General features: G+C 40.0%; 1 protein-coding gene across 10 annotated transcripts in view; it reads left to right on the forward strand.

Moving 5' to 3' along the window:
• The window catches only part of MKX (mohawk homeobox), a 60,144-nt gene that overhangs the window by 1,209 nt on the left and 37,657 nt on the right, over window positions 1-21,278 (forward strand). For 2 of the 10 annotated variants that reach the window (XM_065582922.1, XM_065582919.1), the window contains exons 2-6: window positions 2,074-2,361; window positions 5,242-5,401; window positions 14,509-14,662; window positions 15,931-16,266; window positions 16,432-16,943. In XM_065582922.1, coding sequence (XP_065438994.1) covers window positions 2,180-2,361; window positions 5,242-5,401; window positions 14,509-14,662; window positions 15,931-16,266; window positions 16,432-16,892 — 1,293 coding nt within the window. In that variant the 5' untranslated portion in view covers window positions 2,074-2,179 and the 3' untranslated portion in view covers window positions 16,893-16,943. Of the gene's footprint in view, window positions 1-650; window positions 1,659-1,797; window positions 1,991-2,073; window positions 2,362-5,241; window positions 5,402-14,508; window positions 14,663-15,930; window positions 16,267-16,431; window positions 20,038-21,278 lie in introns of those variants that run through there. The other 8 variants (XM_065582921.1, XM_065582918.1, XM_065582920.1 and 5 more) reach the window with 8 other exon arrangements.

A 21,278-nucleotide genomic window follows, 5' to 3' on the forward strand; every position in this document is an offset into this window, starting at 1 on the left:
CAGTGGATTATGTTAGCAAGTAATTTTGTGCCGTTAACCCCCTGGCCAATAGTTTGTGTTTAAAATCCGTGTCAGGAGAGTTGGCTTGTTCGATTCAGTTGTGTTGTTTGCTCCCTCAATGTCTGAAAACACCTCGGCTGGATCATGGAAACGCCTTTGCTTTCTCTTGGGGGTTAGGACAGGAAAGCAAATGTGATTCATCGTGGGGCCGGCACAATAAGCACGTCGGCAAATAGACCCTGTGGGGGTAGAACAGATGATGGATCCTTTTACCGCGTTTAAAGGACAGTTATGGATGGCGGGGCAGAGCAGCTCCTAAAGAAGAAGCAAGGAGGAGCTGTGGAAAATCCGAAGCGGTGTAATTGTGATATGTGTATCTGTGTGCAAACACACACTCAGAGCAGTGTGCACGTCCCAGGCCAGTGGATTCAGACATCTAGTCATATTTCACACGCAGCAGCCAAATAATGTCTGAATGGCATCCTTGCAAATATTGACAGTGGCCGTTTTAATTTCTATGTACAGTAACTTCAACCTTTCTCCGCGCAGCAGCTCCGGGAGCAGCTGGCGAGGGCGGGCTGGCTGGGCTGCAGGTTCCCGGGGCGGGTGCAGGGGAGGCAGGAGCAGCAGCGGGAAGGGGGCTGTTCTTTGCGACACAAGAGCGGTACAGTGAGCGGGTCGCGGAGGAAGTCAATGGGCTGGGGACAGCTTTGAAAACAAACCCCAAGGCACGCGGGACTCTCCCAAACATCGCCTCAGGGGTCGGTCAAATAGGCTTTGACACCAGACAAAACATCGCCCTTCTCCGAGAACGTGTCGTTCGAGTTCATGGCGCTAAGTGGACCGGTCCGCCTGCCTGCCTGGCCCGCGAGCTGATGGATAAGCCTTGGGATTTGCAAGAAAAGGGCGCCCGGCGGCGCTACCTCCCGCAGCTCTTCCAGCTTCTTAAACAGCCCAGGCTCGCCTTAGTGCCAGAGGGGGGGTGTAATTAGCCAGAGACTGGGCCACACACCAAAGCTTGTAACCCGTTCCCTTTCCCGCCCTTCTCCTCTGGGCACTGCCATCTGGGGCGCTGGAACAATGTGTATAGTGGGGGTGGCCAGAGCCATTCAACCAAACTGTAACCCCGGTATATGATGGAAACCACTTCAAGCCAGGGGGTGCAGCAGCACCCCTAGTTCCAGCACCCATGGGTGCCATGCCCATGCTGCCTTCCCGGGGCCATGCTGGCTCTATGGCTTCAGCTGCCCCTCCACCTGATCTCCTCTTATCCTAAATCCTCGCCCCGCCCTCGCCCGGGGAGTTCGCTGGACGCGGATTGCCCGTGTTTTACCCACACTCACACCGTGAATCGGGAAACACTCGTGTCCCGACAGCGTGAGGCTCCCGCTCTGTGTGTGTCCGGGCGATCGGAACGCTCTGTCTCCCGGGCTGCGTTTGTGTTTTGAGGATCTCGGGTCCCGTTTGCAAGGGCCATTTCCCACCCTCTGGAAGGAGGGCCCCACAATCCAGCCTTTGTGAGCTCCAGATAGCGGGACACACCGCAGAGCTCCCAGGAGATGAGTTTATGGCTCCGGAGATTAGTTAGCAACGAGCCGTGCGCTGTAGTTCTTCCTCGCGAGTAACCTCTGTCTAAAAGCGAGCCTCCAGGCTTTACGGTAATTAAAACAATGTATGTCCTTATTCCCTTGGGGGGAGGAGGAGAGGGGAAGCGCCAGGCTGTTGCGACACCCTGAGGAGCCCCGCGGATGGTGAAGGCTTTTAGATAACCCTGTGGGGGAGATTTTACAGCAGGAGAAGGGATGATGGGGCAGGAATTCCAATGATAATCAGGGACACAGAACGTAGTTGTGCACACAGCCACCGCACACACTCGCTCTCACACACAAAGAGCAGCTTCACAACCTGGGCAACAATTCAGACTGGACATGGAGATCTATAATGAACCGTGTGCAGCAAAAGCAGCAGCAGACAGCTCCTTCCCTGCCAAGTTCGCCTCGATGTTTTTCGTGTTTAAATAATTACTATGATATGAGTGATTTCCTCGAGTAACCCGATGCTTCTTCTTTCCAGCACAATCCGAGTCATCTGGACATCCAAGCTGCAAGTTTCCCACTTACTAGAGTCTGCTGCAACTGAAGAACCAGGCAGACTGCAGCCGACCACCAGCCCCCCCACCATGAACACCGTAGTCTTTAACAAATTCAACAGCCAAGTGCTTTTTGAGGAAAACGCCAAAGAAAGGGAAAGTAACAGCCGACCTTACCTGGGGGTCATTGACAGCCCACACCACCCCGAAGTGCACATTCCCGACAGCCCTTCAATTAAAGACAACCTCAGTCTTCGGAACAGGCGGACAGGGTATGGCCCTCTTTCTGATCACTGTAATTTGTGTTACTCTTGCAGCGCTACATAACAACAGTAGCTAGCGAAGCAGGCGCTGTGTGTGTTGAATCTAGCGGTGTCAAACGATTGTTTGACTGGTTATTGTGAATATGTTTTTTAAGCCTTAATCTCTTGAGATTCCAATTCCACAACTATGGATAGTGGAAATTCCGGTAGTAGATAATGCAGTGTCAGTCTTATTTTACTGGAATGGGTGAAAGAGTGTACAGTACTTCTGTGTTTGGATTACTGATCTCCTACTTTTTAAAAATACAAATACAAAAAGGGGTAAAATAAGTCTTCATCCTGTTTGTTTGTTTGTTTGTTTTCAAATATTAACTCTGCAATAACAGACCAGCAATAAGGAAAGCCGCTCTATAAACAATCCTTTCTCGTGGCATTGTATTAAATCAGCCAGATAGGGCAGCTATAAAACACAAGCTCTAGGAAATGACATCTTGAGATCTTTTTAGCAAATGGAGCCTTAAGAAAGTCTAACAGTGTAAACCAAACTATCTTCAAATTTGTTTTTGTTTTAAATTTACTGGCTGAGCTAAAGAAAATAAACTTAATTTTTTTGTTACAGTGTTTGCAAGAGGATTTACAAATAATTACTCTTTCATTAAAGCCCACCAAAGACCGGGAATATTGGTATTAGACACAGAGTTGTGCTAAAAATCCACCTGACGATAAAACATCAGATGTTAATGTTTGTTCTGGAACAGGTGAAAAGGGAGGTGGTGTAGGAGGAGGGAAAGTAATAAATTTTGTTAGTTTAAAAGTCTAATAAAATATACTTTGTAGTGTTGATGTGATTAATCTTTGGTTAAATTTACAAATTAAGGATTAAGGCATTAAAAGAGATAAGGAAAATGAAAACTGCCGAAGAGCTATTTTTATTGCTGAATTTCCACCTTAAAGATTGCATCAGCTCATACTTCTAACTGCATTGCTGGTTGGTAGGGCAGAGATTATGTTTCATCAAAATGTTATTACCAGCCGATTCAGACATAGATTTTAAATAAAGTATTTTAAAAGACCAGGAAACAGGCGAGAGAATCCGGAAAATATGGGAGGTAGCTGGCGAGGCCAGACAGCGACACCTTCTGACAAAGTCTGGAACTACAACACCAAAATCACATTTCTCCCTATTCCCTGTAGCACCCGCTAACGATGTAGCAGGCATTTCATTGGGAATATATCCTGGACTGTTTTTAATCCGATTGAATTTTTGTTCTTCTGAATTTGGTTTATTGTTTCCTCTCTTTATTTCCTTAAGCATTTTTAATCTTTTAAACTAGCGTTTCACTTTTTCCTGTTTTAGTTGTTTTCAAATCCGAGATGTTAATATTTGCCTGCAAATTTGGGAAATGACACGTGTGTTTTCAAGAGAGTGATTGTCTGACCTCTTGATTTAACAAGGGTTTGTGCACCAATGAACCAGGACCTGCTTAATATCTTAAAGTTGTAGCGTGAATGGATTGTCTATCACTGGCAAATTAACTCAGTGAGATTAGCCAGATTTGTAAGTGTACATTCCCAACGTGTTGGACAGAAGAACACATTTCGGGTGGCGATAGAACAGATGTAAACCAGGCAGGGAAGGGGTGCTGCAATATTTTCAAACGCTAAATGTGCTCAAGACAGGCTTCCTTAGATCTCGCAAACCTGCTGGAAAGGCCGATTACAAACCTACCAAAAATATTATTTGCAGATGCCGAATACCATACATCTCCTGATAACGGACGCTAAAGTTGTACCAAACACTTTGTGGAAATTCACGTTACTCAGCAATCTAATACTTCAGCGTGGCTATATGTAGCCCTTTGCCACCTCCTTTCTTTTGTGTGCTAGGAGGACATTGGTTTTTTATGGCAGGCACTAAATATTTTTATATTGCAATCTCTGTTTTGTCTGTTTTACATTCCTCCCTCCCCTCTTCGCTGTCCCAAGGTCAGCCGTCTGCTTGTGCGTCTCACTGAAACGTTTCCACAGTTTTCCTACTTCGTCGTGGAAATCTGAGGAGTTTGTTTCTTCGGACGAAGTGGAGGAAACATTCAAACTGCAATATGCAGAGCACAGTAGTGGGTGTAGTAGAATGCAATTTCTATTTTCTTGTAGGCAATTGGCCCCATGTCTTAATGCACAAACACGGAGGTCGCTGAATACATTACTTTTTAGGTGACAATCAGTATAAGTATTGTTACGTAGCGTTTTGTCATCATTCTTTGGGATTAATTTCACTCATGTTAGAAAACCATGATGAAGTGGGATGGGAGTTTTTTGCTTGTTTGTTTTGCCAGGATGTGCTGTAGGACCTTTGCTACAAATATATGGCTTGCACGTGCAGTGGCGTGCATGTGTCCCTGTGTGTTACACCCACACAAGCATACATACTTGTACAGTATGTTAATGTTCACACACAAATAAGCCATCGCGCGGGGGTGGGTTTATAGATTTTGTAGCTGCCCCGGCCCCTGTCGCTGGTTGTACTGCATAGTGCGGTGTGTGTACACACAGGTGTCTAGAGCTACAGATCAGTGGTGCGGTGTGATACGCACGTGTGCACACACACGGTGTCCTCCGCTCTCGGGCAGTGAACTCCAGCTCCGGCTCCGGGGCCCCTGCGCAGCAGCGATCGCTGTGGAGCCGGGAGTAGGGTGATCAGATGTCCCGATTCTATAGGGACAGTCCCGATGTTTGGGGCTTTTCCTTATATAGGCACCTATTACCCCCCACCCCGTCCCGATTTTTCACACTTGCTATCTGGTCAGCCTAGCCGGGAGGGCGCGGAGGGCGGCTGGCAGAGGACCCCCACGAGTTACTAACCGGCCGGGCCGCTCTCTCCCTGTGCAGGGCCCGGCAGAGCGGCGGGAAGGTGCGGCACAAGCGGCAGGCGCTGCAGGACATGGCCCGGCCGCTCAAGCAGTGGCTGTACAAGCACCGCGACAACCCCTACCCCACCAAGACCGAGAAGATCCTGCTGGCCCTCGGCTCCCAGATGACCCTGGTGCAGGTAACCCCGCCCCTCCCTCCCCGCGCACTGGCAGGGAAAGCAGCCAGACTCAGGGACCGGCGTCGTCCATCCCCTGGCTCTGCACAGCCGCCGGGCGGCCAGCCTCCCTCGTGTGGTGGGGTGTAAATGTAGGGCCACGTATCCCTCCCCCCAGGTGCTGACAGGGAGCTGGAGTCCTGACACCGCTTGGGTGTGACAGGATCCTTAGTATTCGGACAGTATCCGAAATATTTAACACACCGGAAGCAATACAGGCGGGTACCCCCAAACCTAAGGAGGCCTGACTAAGTACTCTAGTTTGGGCGCGGTTTATATTGGCCTATTTGAAAATGCGAAGTGATCACCTAATTAAAGACTCCGTTGTAAGGTGTACACACGCGGTACACGCACGTGTCACCTCAGCTGCATTTCTTGAATTTTGTGCATGGAACAAAGGGGTCACATAGTCATAACACCTTTTTAAATAGAATTTCCATAGTATGGAGTGTCTCTCTCCAATATTGTGGGAATATATATAATAAGAAAACCCCCTCCGCACTATGCAACTAATTGGCTACCCCCTCTGTAACACCAGAGCTCACCTTAGTGACTGAGACAAGTGTCTCTTGCAAAGTCCGTGGCTCAGCCCACTCACACCTTGAAAGGTCTAGCTATGGGCAGGAGAGGTCTCAGGAACAAAGAATGAGGCAAGGACTCCCGAGCACTTGTTTAACTCATTCAGAACCAAACCATTAATACTTCCTCTCAAACAGGACTATTTCCCTACCAGGCCTGAACTTTCTAACTTCATTCATTCTGATGGTAGAACTCTTAAAACACAAGTTGTAAGAGATTCCCTTTTTTGTGAGAAAGGGGTATATTTTTTAATCATCTCATTCATAAAAGCAATTTTGCTTAGTCTTTAAAAAATCATCTTAAGGCAGCGATTAAGCATGGAAGATTTTTAGCACAAAAAACAAATGTTTCAGAAAGTGACAAGTAGATGTTCATTTCCCATATGAAAATGGGATAGAATGGAAAGAGCTATCCAGTCCTAATTACAGAGATCACTACTACTAGGTATTACACCCATTACACATAAAGGGTACCTGCATCTAATGATTCTGACTTCCCCATTTTCACAAGACTGTATATACAAATTATTTTTATAAGATCTAGCAAGATATGGGAGCCTATCTGGTTTTACTTACCTGGGCAAAACTCCCACTGAAATTCATGATGGTTGTGTCAAGAGAAAGGAGTATAGACTTGGCTCCGAAGGATTTGTAAATCTTACTTCCTTTTATTTTCTTTTTTCATCTGGTACCATCTGTTAGATGATGGAGTTATATGGTATCAACTGTGGGGTGGTATCAATTGTGGGGTGGTGCTATCTCAGGCTCTAATCCTGCGAAGACTTATACACTCTGAATGATTTTCTTGTCTGTAGTGAAACTATTCATCATGGTGCATAAAGACACACATGTATGTATATCTCTGTAGTGACCCTCAGTACTCCACTGTGTGCATTAGGTGCCATTTAGCAGATTACATCGTGTAGCAAAATATCATAAAATATTAGAAAAGTAGGAAGGAGATAGGTATCCAATATTAGTTTGCATGTTCCCTCAAAGAAGGCTGTTCTATGAACCCTGATTGGAAGAGGGTACCTCTTTCGTATGTGTGAGAAATGCATGCACTAATGAATGAAACATATCTTTGACCAAAATAATATTAACATCCTGGAAAATGCCATAACTGGAAAATATAGTTAAAACAACATATCTCATTTTTAAAAAAATAGGTGTGAAAGGATCACTCTGAATTTTTAAATATGATTACATAACACTATAACTTACAACAGCTTAATATGACTATTATTGGTCTGCACCTTTTAGAACATTTCTATATTTTTACATGAGACTTAAAATATTTTCAGAATACATGTGTGGAGAAAATATCATTTCACATAGCTGGTATATTAGGGAAATTTCTGTTTTTCTTTAGAAGTGCCACAAATTAACTGTATAAAGCAAACTGTATTAGATTGCTATTGTTTAATATTTACATGATAGTAGCAATCACAAGCCCTAATCAGGCTCTGGCTTGTTCTGATAGATGCTGTACAAACATGGAGTGAGACATGGCCCCTGTTCCACAGAATTTATATTCTAAGTAGGATGCAGAGTAAAAGAATAATATTGAGCTAAATTAATCCCTGGCCATTGACTTCACCAGAGTTACACTGGGGTTGAATTTGACCTAGGCATTTTATGTGAAATCACATTTTAAAGAATCATGCAAACCAGTTATTATCTTAATATACAGAAGCACACGATCAAAGAGAAACTCCATCTGTTTTTCCCATAATTCAGGTGCAGTATTCTTTTAATCCAGAAGCACCATAGCATCTATATGAGAGATAAATATATATGTCTGGCATCCACAGTAATTCCTGCACCTGGAAGAATAAAACAACAGTATCTCATATATGCTTTTCAAATGCCAAAAAAGAACAAGACTGTAATCCAGATCAAAATAGTTGAACCTTGAGCATTAAACACACAGAACCAGGTTGTGATCTCAGACACACTGGTGTAAATCTGAAATAACTCCACTGAAGTCAGTGGAGTTACTTTGAATTGAGAGTGGAATAACAAAGCGCAGATTCCGAGCCATATATTTGTATCTGTTTGAAAATTTTGTTTCTCATTCCAAGAGTTGCACATTCCAGATGTATCAAACAGGGTGTTGTATAAGTGCCCTTCTAATCTAGTAATACTAAATGCCAAGACATGTAGAAGAACCATGAACCATTACGTAATGTTTTCTCCTGACTGCATTCCTTCAAATTTTCTAAACAGTCTTACATTTCATCTTAGCTTTTTTCCAGTTCATCAATTCAGTTTCTCAGTGTTTTACAGCATCCTTTGTTATCACCTAGAATATCAGCCTATGTTCATAGTAGTCATGTTCTCACTAGTCTTTCAAGCTTATTGTCTACTGAAGCTGTTTCACCTTCAGTTGCAGACAGGCTTAGTTCACACCCTGTACTGACAATCCTATGGGAGGTCAAAAGATACTTTGAAAACCCTTGAGTTTCCACCAACAGTGTATCTAGGGAATCATCCAATTGGTTTTATTGGGTGGTATTTATTGTTTTCCTGAATGATTACCTTGCAACAACCCTGCAGAGATTCCAAGAATGACAAATAATTCCCATACATGTAGGTGCATCTGCACTGAAGTCCAGCCCCTCTATGCTATATTCTGGACTCCAGAATATTACAGGTGGAATTGTGCTGCCAGTGTCTCCCTGCCTGCACCTGTCTGCTCCCACACATAGTGTTTGCAAGCATGGAGAAGAAACCTGTAAGAATTTACTACTTAACTTTACAGGATCAGCATTCATGCCTGCATATATTTCCTCCACAGTTGGCTGGCAGATGATGCTGAATACAGTAGCGTGACTGTCCCCAGGCTATGCCCAGTCTACATCTCGCCCACTCTCTCCAAATATGCAAACCTCCAAAATGCAGAATTCGCACAATAGGGCTTCTGCAGGATAATATGAAGCAGAAAAGGGGGTATTATTAGGATAATATCTTTCTAGCCAGATTTTGGGCCATTTTCGAGTGTCCTGCTATTTTAATTCCCTCCACTGCCTCCCCGTTTTTTTTAATTAATTTCCATCATTTTAGTAATTCTTTGTCTGTTGGTGCTATGAAACTAAAAGGAGGTTTGTTCTATTTCCTGGTCCCTAGAAACTTAGGAAATAAAGGCAGACTTGTATGAAGAGCTGGGGTTTGGAAGGTATTATGAAGTTCCTTTATTTCTAATCACTAATAAAAAAAATACATTGGGCAAAATTCTGTGCTGATTTATACCTAAACAACCCCAGTAAAGTCAATAGGATTTCATTGGTTGTATTTGGCCTAGCAGTTCAAATCATTATACTCCCAAAATTGTGAAGGCAGAAGTCTAGAAAGCATCATACTTCTAAAAGCCATTTTACATTTTACCCCACAGATTAGACTCCAGTTTGGAATCCAGCAATTTGTTCTGTTAATTTGCCATGAATATGTTATGTTTTCATTTGCAATATTACCACAGCATTTGATTTATTTTATTTTAAATTTTGGTTTAAATATTCTTGTGAAATAAAAAAGAAAAATGACTGCATATTCTTTCCAAAAGGAAATATGAATGGCTTTATTGTTTAATAAGAAGTTATTTGCCATAGCAAGATTAATATACTGGTCATGTGCTGCTGAGGATTTAATAATATTACCGTTTACACAAGCATATCTATGACATAATTTATTTGGGGGAAAGGGATCATTTGGCTATTATCCCTCTTCTAAATCCTTGGCTCTTCTTAAGTAGAAAAGCACAATAAATTAGAATAATATTTTCAGAGGTAAAGCCAAAGGGTCAGTATTTCTTGGGTGCCTGTGTAAATACTTTTGACCATTATGGGGAATTTCTACAAGGCTGAGAAACATATTTATGGTAATTCCACCTGTTTTTTCTTGTTTATACATGAGGCTCTTGTTTTAATACTATGACGATGATTATTATTATTATGCATAATTAGGGAGACAGTAGTAACAATACTTAGTCATTGGTTGAATTCTAATGCAAATTTCTTCTCACGGTGCCTTGTAAGCAAATCATTTTTTTTTGTTTGCTAAGATTTTTCATTTACACAGAGTAATATAATTCATAACCATCTTAATGGGTGTTTGAGTGTTGTTAGTTTAGGGTACTTTCTTTTATAATACATCCTAAATAATAGTGGTAATGATATGTGCAGACAGATTAATAGATTATAACAGGGGTCGGCAACCTTTCAGAAGTGGTGTGTCGAGTCTTCATTTATTCACTCTAATTTAAGGTTTCGCATGCCAGTAATACATTTTAAAGTTTTTAGAAGGTCTCTTTCTATAAGTCTATAATATATAACTAAACTATTGTTGTATGTAAAGTAAATAAGGTTTTTAAAATGTTTAAGAAGCTTCATTTAAAATTAAATTAAAATGCAGAGCCCCCAGACCGGTGGACAGGACCCGGGCAGTGTGAGTGCCACTGAAAATCAGCTCGCGTGCCGCCTTCGGCACGCGTGCCATAGGTTGCCTACCCCTGGATTATAAAGTCAGAAGGAACCACTCTGATTATCTAGCTTGACCTCCTGTATAACACAGGCCATAGGATAACAGACTTGTTGGGACACATGACATGCAACATTTGAATGAACACATACGGATATACGATGAATTCCTGCCCCAGTTAAAGTTAGTGTCAAAACTCTCTTTGACTTTAACAGGGCCAGGATTTCACCCACCGTATTTTAGGATTCAGCATTTGTGAGCATTCTTGTCGTTCCATTCAGAATGTATATGTATAGTCATCTGAGGGGGAGTCAGTAGCTGGGGTGTATTTCTGAGGCAGGATCTGTAATACTAGACGTTTGGGAAAAGACTCTTTTGTAAATGCTGAGTTAAGATTATTTCTTAATAGTTGTATATTATTATTTAATCCTCTCATACCAGAAGGCTTAAAATATGAATATACAGTTCATTCATATTAATATGAAAAATGTTTAAAGTTGGAAAGAACGTATCCACAGTGTTTGCTGTCAGGTTTTCAATAAATTGATAGTGTAAATCACTTTAGTTAAATCTAATTGCTTTTATGCAAGAGTCACACCATTGCTGTACGGGGCACTCTGATAGCACCAAGGTGATCTGTGTAGGCCTGGCTTGACAACAATATGTTTCTCGTAGGATGCTGAGAAAATGGTCAGTTTTCTTAGGCATTGCACAAACTGTTAAAATATTCAACTGGACCCCAAATCAATCAGTCTCTATTATTGCACATATGAATCTAGAATTATACTAAATCCTGTGGAAGTCAGGTGACCAACGTTTTATCTGAACGGTCTGGAATGAGTTTGTTAACTGCATTAGAAGGTGGATGGATTCCAGTACATCCCTTCTGGTTTACTATAATGATTGCTGTGTCAATATGATGAATGTAAACAAGCAGCCTTGGAGCAGAACAAAGATTACTTAGTCTTCTCTGCCAGCTACAGTTTCGGTCTCCTAACTCCTAACAGCAAATGACAGGGCTTGTAAAGCAATGAATGTGGCATTAGAGGGCTGATCCAGAGCTCATGGCACTTGCTGTGGAGCCCTGTTTCGTGTAAAATAGGATTTAAGTAAAAGCAAAGTGACAGGCTTAACGAGTCTCTACTAAGTTCTAGGTAGGAAGCTGAACCAAAATTTTACTTGTAATTAAGCAGGTAGTGTTTATTTTCCTCATAATCACCCTGAAATGGATTAGTGATCAAAATAATTAGCTAACTACTTGTATGATGTTTATATACTTTACCGCAATAGCTGGATTACAAAAATAGGCCAAATCCATCTTTGTGATCCACACTGCGGCTTTCTGATAATAGGCTGCTATCTGGTGTGTTGCCTGATCTGTTGATTAGTTATTGGGTGGTTAGATGTCAGGGTGGTTAAACACTGGAATAAATTTCCTAGGGAAATAAATTGCCTATCTCTGGAGATATTTAAGAGTAGGTTAGATAAATGTCTATCAGGGATGGTCTAGACAGTATTTGGTCCTGCCATGAGGGCAGGGGACTGGACTCGATGACCTCTTGAGGTCCCTTCCAGTCCTAGAATCGATGAATCTATGAATCTATAATTGACTAGTTTATTGATTTAGAATCCCCAATGAACACTCTGAAATTTGGTAGGTTCTTGTCCCAAGATCAGGCTCAGTAGTATCAGAATTGCTGCTTTTGGAGCCCCATGGGCCATGGCAATGACAACAACATTCCCAGTCAGGGAAGACTTTCTGTAACTGTAAAAGTTTTATTATTAAAATAATTAGTCCAATAAGTAAACCAATCCCAACAAGTAAAGTGATGTAATATAATATTGTCAAGGTGGCTGGCACCATCACAGGAATATACTTGGGGTGAGCTTCTAGAAGTTGAGACATATTTTAGTCTGACTCTGGCATGCCGATGAAGAACTCCAAAGGCTGTACCTGAGACCAAATGTTTTATAGCCCTTGATGGTCCTCATGCATATGTATGCATAGCTGTTCCCTCCTTTACCATATCTTAACTTATTCCCCCTCATAATATTGGGGTGCCCTTATTCTATAGGTGAATATATTAATTAAGCAATGCTTATTAACATATACATCAATTGGATTACTATGGTTATCTGCATCTGAGCATCTGATAATGTTCGCTCCAAAAATATTCTAATCTGATACAAACTGCCTTCTTGTGGTCACTTACCAGCAGTTTGAAACACTTGTGACTATTACAAAACAATAAACAAAGTCTTATATCATCTTTCAGAGTAGCAGCCGTGTTAGTCTATATCCGCAAAAAGAACAGGAGTACTTGTGGCACCTTAGAGACTAACAAATTTATTTGAGCATAAGCTTTCGTGGGCTACAGCCCACTTCTTCGGATGCATAGAAGGGAACATATATCTCCTCAATATATGTTCCTTTCTATGCATCCGAAGAAGTGGGCTGTAGCCCACAAAAGCTTATGCTCAAATAAATTTGTTAGTCTCTAAGGTGCCACAAGTACTCCTGTTCTTTATACCATCTTGTGATTTAAGGTCATTGTTAGTTTACTTTCTTATGCTAATTTATTGAGTAACTACTCCTATCAGGCTGTAAGACCTTATACTTATGTTAACTGCTTAAGCTATTGTTATAGGTCTAGGCCTGTAGGTCTCTTGCGTTTCTGCTATCCATTCCTTACCCCTTTATCTTATGATTGCTGATACAATTACTACATGGCTACAGGTGACTGAACATGCATTAGCTGGCTTTGCAGGGTAATAGGCCGTACTATCATGCTGAAATCAGTGTGAATTACCTATTCTACCGCTCTCTGTGTTAGGACTCTCACAGCATAAAAGTGGGGGAGGGCTTTGTGGACAATCCAGAGATCCCTCACATTCTGCTTTTCAAGTAATGATGCTTTGCATCCTTTCTGAAGAGAGACAGTCAAAATACAATTAACCCTGGCAGAAGTAACCTGCACTCTAAAGTCCTTCTACATGATTAGTTTCTATTGAGATTTCCAAATTTCTAGAATGTAGGCAGCTTGACTCTCTTTACTTACACCAATGTAGCTCACTGACATCAATCGAGTTTCTCCAGTTTTACACTCAGTTAAGTGAAAGTGGAATCAAAGTCAGCATTTGCCCAAATACTGCAAACATTACTATTCAAAGTCACTGTAAACACATGGGATCATGTTTGGAATGTTTGCACAACATAGGTGACTTGTCAGAGTCTATAGTATGTGTTACATGCTTTTTCACTTCATTAACACACAAAGTACGACACAATATTGCAACCCTCTCTTTTTTAGCCTCACTTCTTGGAGCCAGTGTATATCAGAAGGCACAGCACATGTGTTAAATAATTTTTGTCCATTTTGTCATATCTTACTCTTTGAAAAATATTGTTTTGGATAATTATCTATAGATCAATGTCTAGGTTTCTGCAGTGACTCTAAACATGGTATGTTCCCTACACGCTACTCCCTTTACCTTCTTGTCATCAGTCACAGCAAAGGGCAGAATTTAGTCATTTATGTCAATATATTGAAACGGGTTTATATTTTAGTCTTTTATTATGCACATACTTTATAGTCTAAGAATAGATGTTACAGTGTCAACTGGTAGATGATCTAACATTACTTTAATTAAAAAAATGAATAGTATATTGGAGATACTTATTAAAATTTCAGTATATTATCTTTTCACAAAGATGCTGAAGTTAATATAAAAGGGACATTATGGAAGAGTTGAATTAAAACTGACTATTATTAACAACAAGTGCTTGCTAACTCATCAGAAAGAGTATTTGCCAACTGAAGGCCTGATCCTGCATTCCTGTCTCAGGAAAAATTCTCCATTCTCATTAATTGAGTTTAATACACACTTGGGCCTTGATACATGTGAATACATTTCAGTTACTACATTTTCACAAAGCATACCTGAAACTTGTAAAACAATTAGCAGATTAGATTTGTAATTTTTTTGAGGAAAACCATTGCATTTGTTTTTATGTAGGTATCAAACTGGTTTGCCAATGCAAGACGTCGCCTAAAGAATACAGTCCGGCAACCAGATCTCAGCTGGGCTTTACGAATAAAGTTGTACAACAAATATGTTCAAGGAAATGCTGAAAGACTTAGTGTAAGCAGTGATGATTCGTGTTCTGAAGGTTTGTTGATATTTTTATGTTAACTTTGTTCCATGTTTCTATGTGAAACTAGAAAATATCAGATTCTTCAGAAAGGATTCCGATCTTTCACAAAAAGCTTTCAGTGCCATAGGCTTTATTTTTCATGAGCTGTATGCCAAATTCTGTTTGCAGTTATACACATGTAACTCCACTATAGTTAATAGGATTACATAGTTTAACTTGGGGGGAGAATCTGGCCATACATTAGCTTTGTTTGTCCTTGCTGTATGTTATTATTAGACAAAATAATGCTTAGTTCTTTGGGTATTAAATAACAGGCCTACTCCTTTAGGTCCTAGTACAGCAAAACACTTCAAAATGTGCATAGCTTTAAGGACCTGGTTAGTCTAATTGAAATCAAAGGGCCTTAATGTTCCTATGTTTATGTGATATATGCTGGTAGGGCCAAATCATGGTCACTTTATTAACAAAAACAGTCTGATTAACTTCAGTTGAACTTCTCACATAGTAAGGTGAGTAGGATTTGGTTTGTAGTGCGATAATAGCAGGAAAAGCAGTCCTTGGAAAATTCCTTCACATTTCCTCTCCTCAGCAAAATGAAAGTGCAGTGCTGTGAAAAAGTTTTATATGGCACTCTACTTTTGTTTCCTGAATGTTGATAGTAATCATACATTTCAATAATTTTCCAATAATTTTGTAACATGATATATGTATTTATCCACTGTAGTCCTATTAGAAATGAGTCAATGCCGCAAAACATTTATGGAAATATTTGTTTGCCTTTAAATGAATTTGTTTCATTTGTACGTGTGTTTCTTTTGTGTTCACTTTCCATAAAAGTTTAGTTGCAGGAATATTGTTTAAAGAGCAAATTTTAAGCAAATATTTCAGAGTGTTCGTGGGAAATGAATTTCAAATTCATAATTCTTAGAAAACACAATGTTAAGAATTAAGGTAATCAAATCAGGGTATTGAAAGATACCATGTGATTTAGTTGACTGTTCAGATTTCAAATATCAAACGCATGGAATGCATTGTTCATATAAAAGTTACATACCAAGCATTATTTATAAAATTGTTCAGAAAATAATGTAGAATAGCTAAAACATTTGAGAAGATCATGATCTGCTCATGGACAATTTGTGAACAGAAAAAAGTGAAATTAATTGAGAAATCATTAGTTATGTTATTTGCCTAGCTTTAATCATGTTATATGTATTTAAAGATGCACAGATAAGGATACTCTATAAATATTATATAAACCATAATGTATCTTTCTTCTTCAGATGGGGAAAATCCTCCAAGAAACCATATCAATGAAGGGGGATATAACAAACCAGTTCACCACACTGTGATTAAAACTGAAAATTCGGTGATAAAAACAGGAGTGAGACCAGAGACAAGTGCTAATGAGGATTATGTGTCACCTCCCAAATACAAAAGCAGCTTATTGAATCGTTACCTAAATGACTCATTGAGACATGTCATGGCTACTAATGCAGCCATGATGGAAAAAACGAGACAAAGGAATCATTCTGGTTCATTTAGTTCCAACGAATTTGAGGAGGAATTGGTGTCCCCATCATCATCGGAGACAGAAGGCAATTTTGTCTACCGGACAGGTAAGGAATTCTTCATGTATCATTTTAAAACAGTTGGCTTTGTTTGTTAATGTCATATAGGTGAAATGAATATAGGTGTCCATTCTGCCCTTCATATGAATGGATAACTCCCATTAGTGATACATGTGCAATCACATAGTTATAAGCTATTATTGTCATCATCAGAACATCCCAGAACATCTTCCCTGATACATCCCAGAACATCATTCCATAAGCAAGACACGAGAAGTAATTCTTCCACTCTACTCTGCACTGATAAGGCCCCAGTCCGGTTCTGGGTGCCACATTTCAGGAAAGAGGTGGACAAATTGGAGAAAGTCCAGAGAAGAGCAACAAAAATGATTAAAGGTCTAGAAAACATGACCCATGAGGAAAGATTGAAAAAAATGGATTTGTTTAAATCTGGAGAAAAGAAGACTGAATTGGGGGCGGCCATGATAACAGTTTTCAAGTACATAAAAGGTTGTTACAAGGAGCAGGGTGAAAAATTATTCTCCTTAACCTCTGAGGATAGGACAAGAAGCAATGGGCTTAATTTGCAGCAAGGGAGGATTAGGTTTGACATTGGGAAAAACTTTCTGTCAGGGTGGTTAAGCGCTGGAAGAAATTGCCTAGGGAGGTTATAGAATCTCCATCATTGGTGGTTTGTAAGATCAGGTTAGTCAAATCACTGTCAGGAATGGTCTAGTTATTACTTAGTCCTGTCCTGAGTGCAGGGGAATGGACTAGATGACCTATTGAAGTCCTTTCCAGTCCTACACTTCTGTGATGATTGTCCACGAAATTAAGCTACCCTGGTGTAAATACCGTATTTTACAGTGGATATCAGGGAAACATTTTTAAAAAGGATATTACTGAGCTGTTGCCCCAGAGGCTGAGGTGGACATCTGTTGGGGTTGAAGATGGGGGAGGATGGCAAAGAACTCTTGAGATACTCCTTAATCTTTTCCCTCTCAGGGTAGGCATAAAAAAATATATGTAGCCAACATTTTCAGAAGTGGCTGCCCCAGTTTGCGGGAGCCCAGAAGGAAAGTCCTGAGGTGTTTAGGGGGCTCAGCCATCCTCTCTCTTTCTCTCTCTCTCTCTCTCTCTCTCCATTAGGAGTCACATGAACATTACTACAGTGCTAGGGTACAAGTACCACTCTGGCCTCATCAGGATCTAAATACACCTAGGCATCCTTGGAGTGGGGGAGCATTGTGAGTTACCTGCTTCCCAAGCAGACCATGTGGATCCCTTCCTTCCCGCTTGTACATCAGGCTCAACCATATACAGGATGAGTCAGCCCCAGTGTGCAGCTGGTTATAGGACCTCTTGGGGCTTATAATCGTTAATCGCCTCCTACTGCTGCATACATTGGCAAGTGGCTTGGCCCTGTTGTTGCTGCCCTACCTAGGCACCACACACTGAGCTCATGCAGTTTTAGGCTTAGCTCTCAGTTTCTTGGTTTAATCTTTTTAACATTTAATTTATTCTTTTAATCTTAACAATAGAAGAAAAAATGTGTTTGTGTCACCCAACTGGCTGTCTGTCAGAGAATCACCAAACCTGATTGCTACAGTTTGAGTTAAAATAAGAAAGCTTTAGTGTTTCAGGATTCCCCCCTCTATTGTTCCCAGAATAATCATGTAGCAGAGACATGTATGTATGTTCTCAATAATAGCTACAATCCATTCTTGTGATGCCAGATTAGCCGATTATTATTTTCTGATGTCAGTCATAAGTCTCCGATTGCAGAAAGTGAGAGAATGACTTTTTAAAAAGTGAGGCTTACTATACATTTATTAACCCATATCATTTGTGTTAATAAAATAAATAATTCTTAGGAGACAAGAATTGAATTTCAAACTGTCTGTTTGGCATTTTAGTTTATGACAACAATTTATTTGGCATTTAAATAAACTGTGAGTGAAAACTGATTCACACTTTAGTTTTGAAAAAATATTAGCAAAGTTGATATGTTTATGATGGTAGAAAACATGCCAGAAGAAAATGTTTTGAAGCAAACTATTTATTGTGAATTTTCTTAAGAGCAATTTCTTGTAGCTAATCATGTATTTAAAGTTTACTAACTGCAGCTGGTCTATGTTACAAGTCACATTCTGATTTCAGTTATATCAGTATATCTGGGATAACTCCATTAATATACTCTGGTGTAATGGAAATCAGAATGTGGCCCTGTGTATCTTAATGGTTCTGGCCAAATTAACCGGATATGAGTTCAGTGTCCAATGACAAAAACAAGAAATTGCAGTTTAAAATTTATACGGAAAATGGGTCGTACCATTTCCCATTCCAATCATTAATATGCTTATAAAGACTCGACCATATGCTACCCTAGATACATGTATGGAATTGGGGAATCCTATCTTGAGATCAAGACTAGAGTGTAACCTATTGTAAAGAGAATGTCTTTGTGTTATACCTCTAAATAATTATTGTGAGGTCATGAGAACCAAATGTTAGCATTAATGGGTGTACATCGGGGCAAGATTTGGACCATCTCTGGGTTCTGCCACCCCCTCACAGGTGGGGGGAGAAAAGCTCTGCTTTGGAGCTTACTCCAGTTTTTTTGGGATGGGGGAAGAGGGCAGTGGCTCCCCGCGCCCGCCGTACCTGAAAAACGTAGAATTTTGAACCTCAAACTTTTGATCCCACCAGCACCAGCATAGGGCCTTCCCACTGGCTTTGGGTCTCCCCAGCTAAAGCTGGCCTACCAGGGACTCGGTATGCAGCTTTTGCCCCTTTTAGCAGTGGTCATTTTTCTATGGCTTGGAGGGGCTCTGTGGGAAAGTTCATACGGCTCTAGGCTGTGGATTCCCAGCTGGACTGATTGGGAGGGAAAGACACAGGTTCCTCTTGACTTGTCTGTAGCTCTTTACCTCTCATCCCTTGCCCATTTCTCAGGATCTCTGTCCCTGTGAAGAGATCTCCACTGAATATGAGGGTACAAATAGAGTGCTAAGGAGGCAGCAATCACCCCTTTCATGCAGATCTTAGGGGGATGATGAGTTTAGAGTGTGTGGTAATATCAAATCTTATGTAGAACAGGAACGGTGCATGCATAGTGAACACATTCAAAAATTAAATTGCTTGATCATTCAACATTATTTTTCAACATACCAAGAGCATTTGGTCCACATTATGGACTAATCGCCTGCCAAGTTTTGTTTTTAAATCAGAAGTTATTGAAAAACAGATACAGCAGCTTAGACATGTAAACTTTGGATTTTCTATACTTTTATATTGTAACTTTAAAATGGTCACAATGATTTTTTTAAATGTAATAAATTTGCTACTGGGCTAAGTTTTGCTTGCCAAGTTTCAGCCAAGAGTGAAAAATAGGGTCTTTAATGGAAAGGCTGAGACAGCCGTACTATAACTGTAGCAGTGTTAACAGGCTGGGCTGTAATGTACGAATAGCAGCATATTTCCCCATAAAGTTAATAACCATGGCATATATGGAATTCATTGTAAGATCTTTTTAAATATCTTTATTAACTTTTTGAATGTTACAGTCTTTGATAGAACTGAACAACTTTTAGGATATACTTTATTCTACCTACACTTATAAAACAGACAAGCAGAAGTTTGTGGAAAGAAAATTGCCAGGTGTGTGCTAAGTCATGCAATCTCTTTCCCATGTGTACAGAGCCACTCATAAAATAGTAGATGCAGGTAGGCTGTTTTAAACTATAAGTTTATAATTCTATTAAAGGGGTTCTGGTGATGTTATGAGATGCAAGAACAGAGCCTGTTATAAGAAAAAAATAATGTGTGTGTTTTCAAGTTATTTCAAGTCCATTTATGAGAGCTATTTTAGAAATATTTGAAATTACCAAAATGATTGCTATAGTTTGAGTTAAAATAAGAAAGTTTTAGTGTTTCAGAATTCCCCCCCTCCATTGTTCCCAGAATAATCATGAGGCAGACATGTATGTATGTTCTCAATAATAGCTACAATCCATTCTTGTGATGCCAGATTAGCCGATTATTATTTTCTGATGTCAGTCATAAGTCTCCGATTGCAGAAAGTGAGAGAATGACTTTTTAAAAAGTGAGGCTTACTATACATTTATTAACCCATATCATTTGTGTTAATAAAATAAATAATTCTTAGGAGACAAGAATTGAATTTCAAACTGTCTGTTTGGCATTTTAGTTTATGACAACAATTTATTTGGCATTTAAATAAACTGTGAGTGAAAACTGATTCACACTTTAGTTTTGAAAAAATATTAGCAAAGTTGATATGTTTATAATGGTAGAAAACATGCCAGAAAAAAATGTTTTGAAGCAGACTATTTATTGTGAATTTTCTTAAGAGCAATTTCTTGTAGCTAATCATGAATTTAAAGTTTACTAACTGCAGCTGGTCTATGTTACAAGTCACATTCTGATTTCAGTTATATCAGTATATCTGGGATAACTCCATTAATATACTCTGGTGTAATGGAGATCAGAATGTGGCTCTGTGTATCTTAATGGTTCTGGCCAAATTAACCGGATATGAGTTCAGTGTCCAATGACAAAAACAAGAAATTGCAGTTTAAAATTTATACGGAAAATGGGTCGTACCATTTCCCATTCCAATCATTAATATGCTTATAAAGACTCGACCATATGCTACCCTAGATACATGTATGGAATTGGGGAATCCTATCTTGAGATCACGACTAGAGTGTAACCTATTGTAAAGAGAATGTCTTTGTGTTATACCTCTAAATAATTATTGTGAGGTCACGAGAACCAAATGTTAGCATTTTAATACCCACTATAGTCTTCAAAAGAAAACAGAAAGCTGCATAGCTTAAATCTTTACACATTCTGTATTTGGTTTGCACTTCCCTCAGCCATTCTCACATATCATTGACATTGTTAAACAGGAGAACAGACTGAAATGATACGTACCATTGAGGAAATTAAGACTTGCAGACCTGGAAAGGAAGGTAGCTTAAAAAAAACTTGAGAGACTGGCTGATTTTGAAGATGTTTGATCTTTATTTTTAGAT

Source organism: Chrysemys picta, chromosome 2 (genome assembly GCF_011386835.1).
Source record: "Chrysemys picta bellii isolate R12L10 chromosome 2, ASM1138683v2, whole genome shotgun sequence".
In the NCBI taxonomy this organism is placed as follows: domain Eukaryota; kingdom Metazoa; phylum Chordata; order Testudines; family Emydidae; genus Chrysemys; species Chrysemys picta.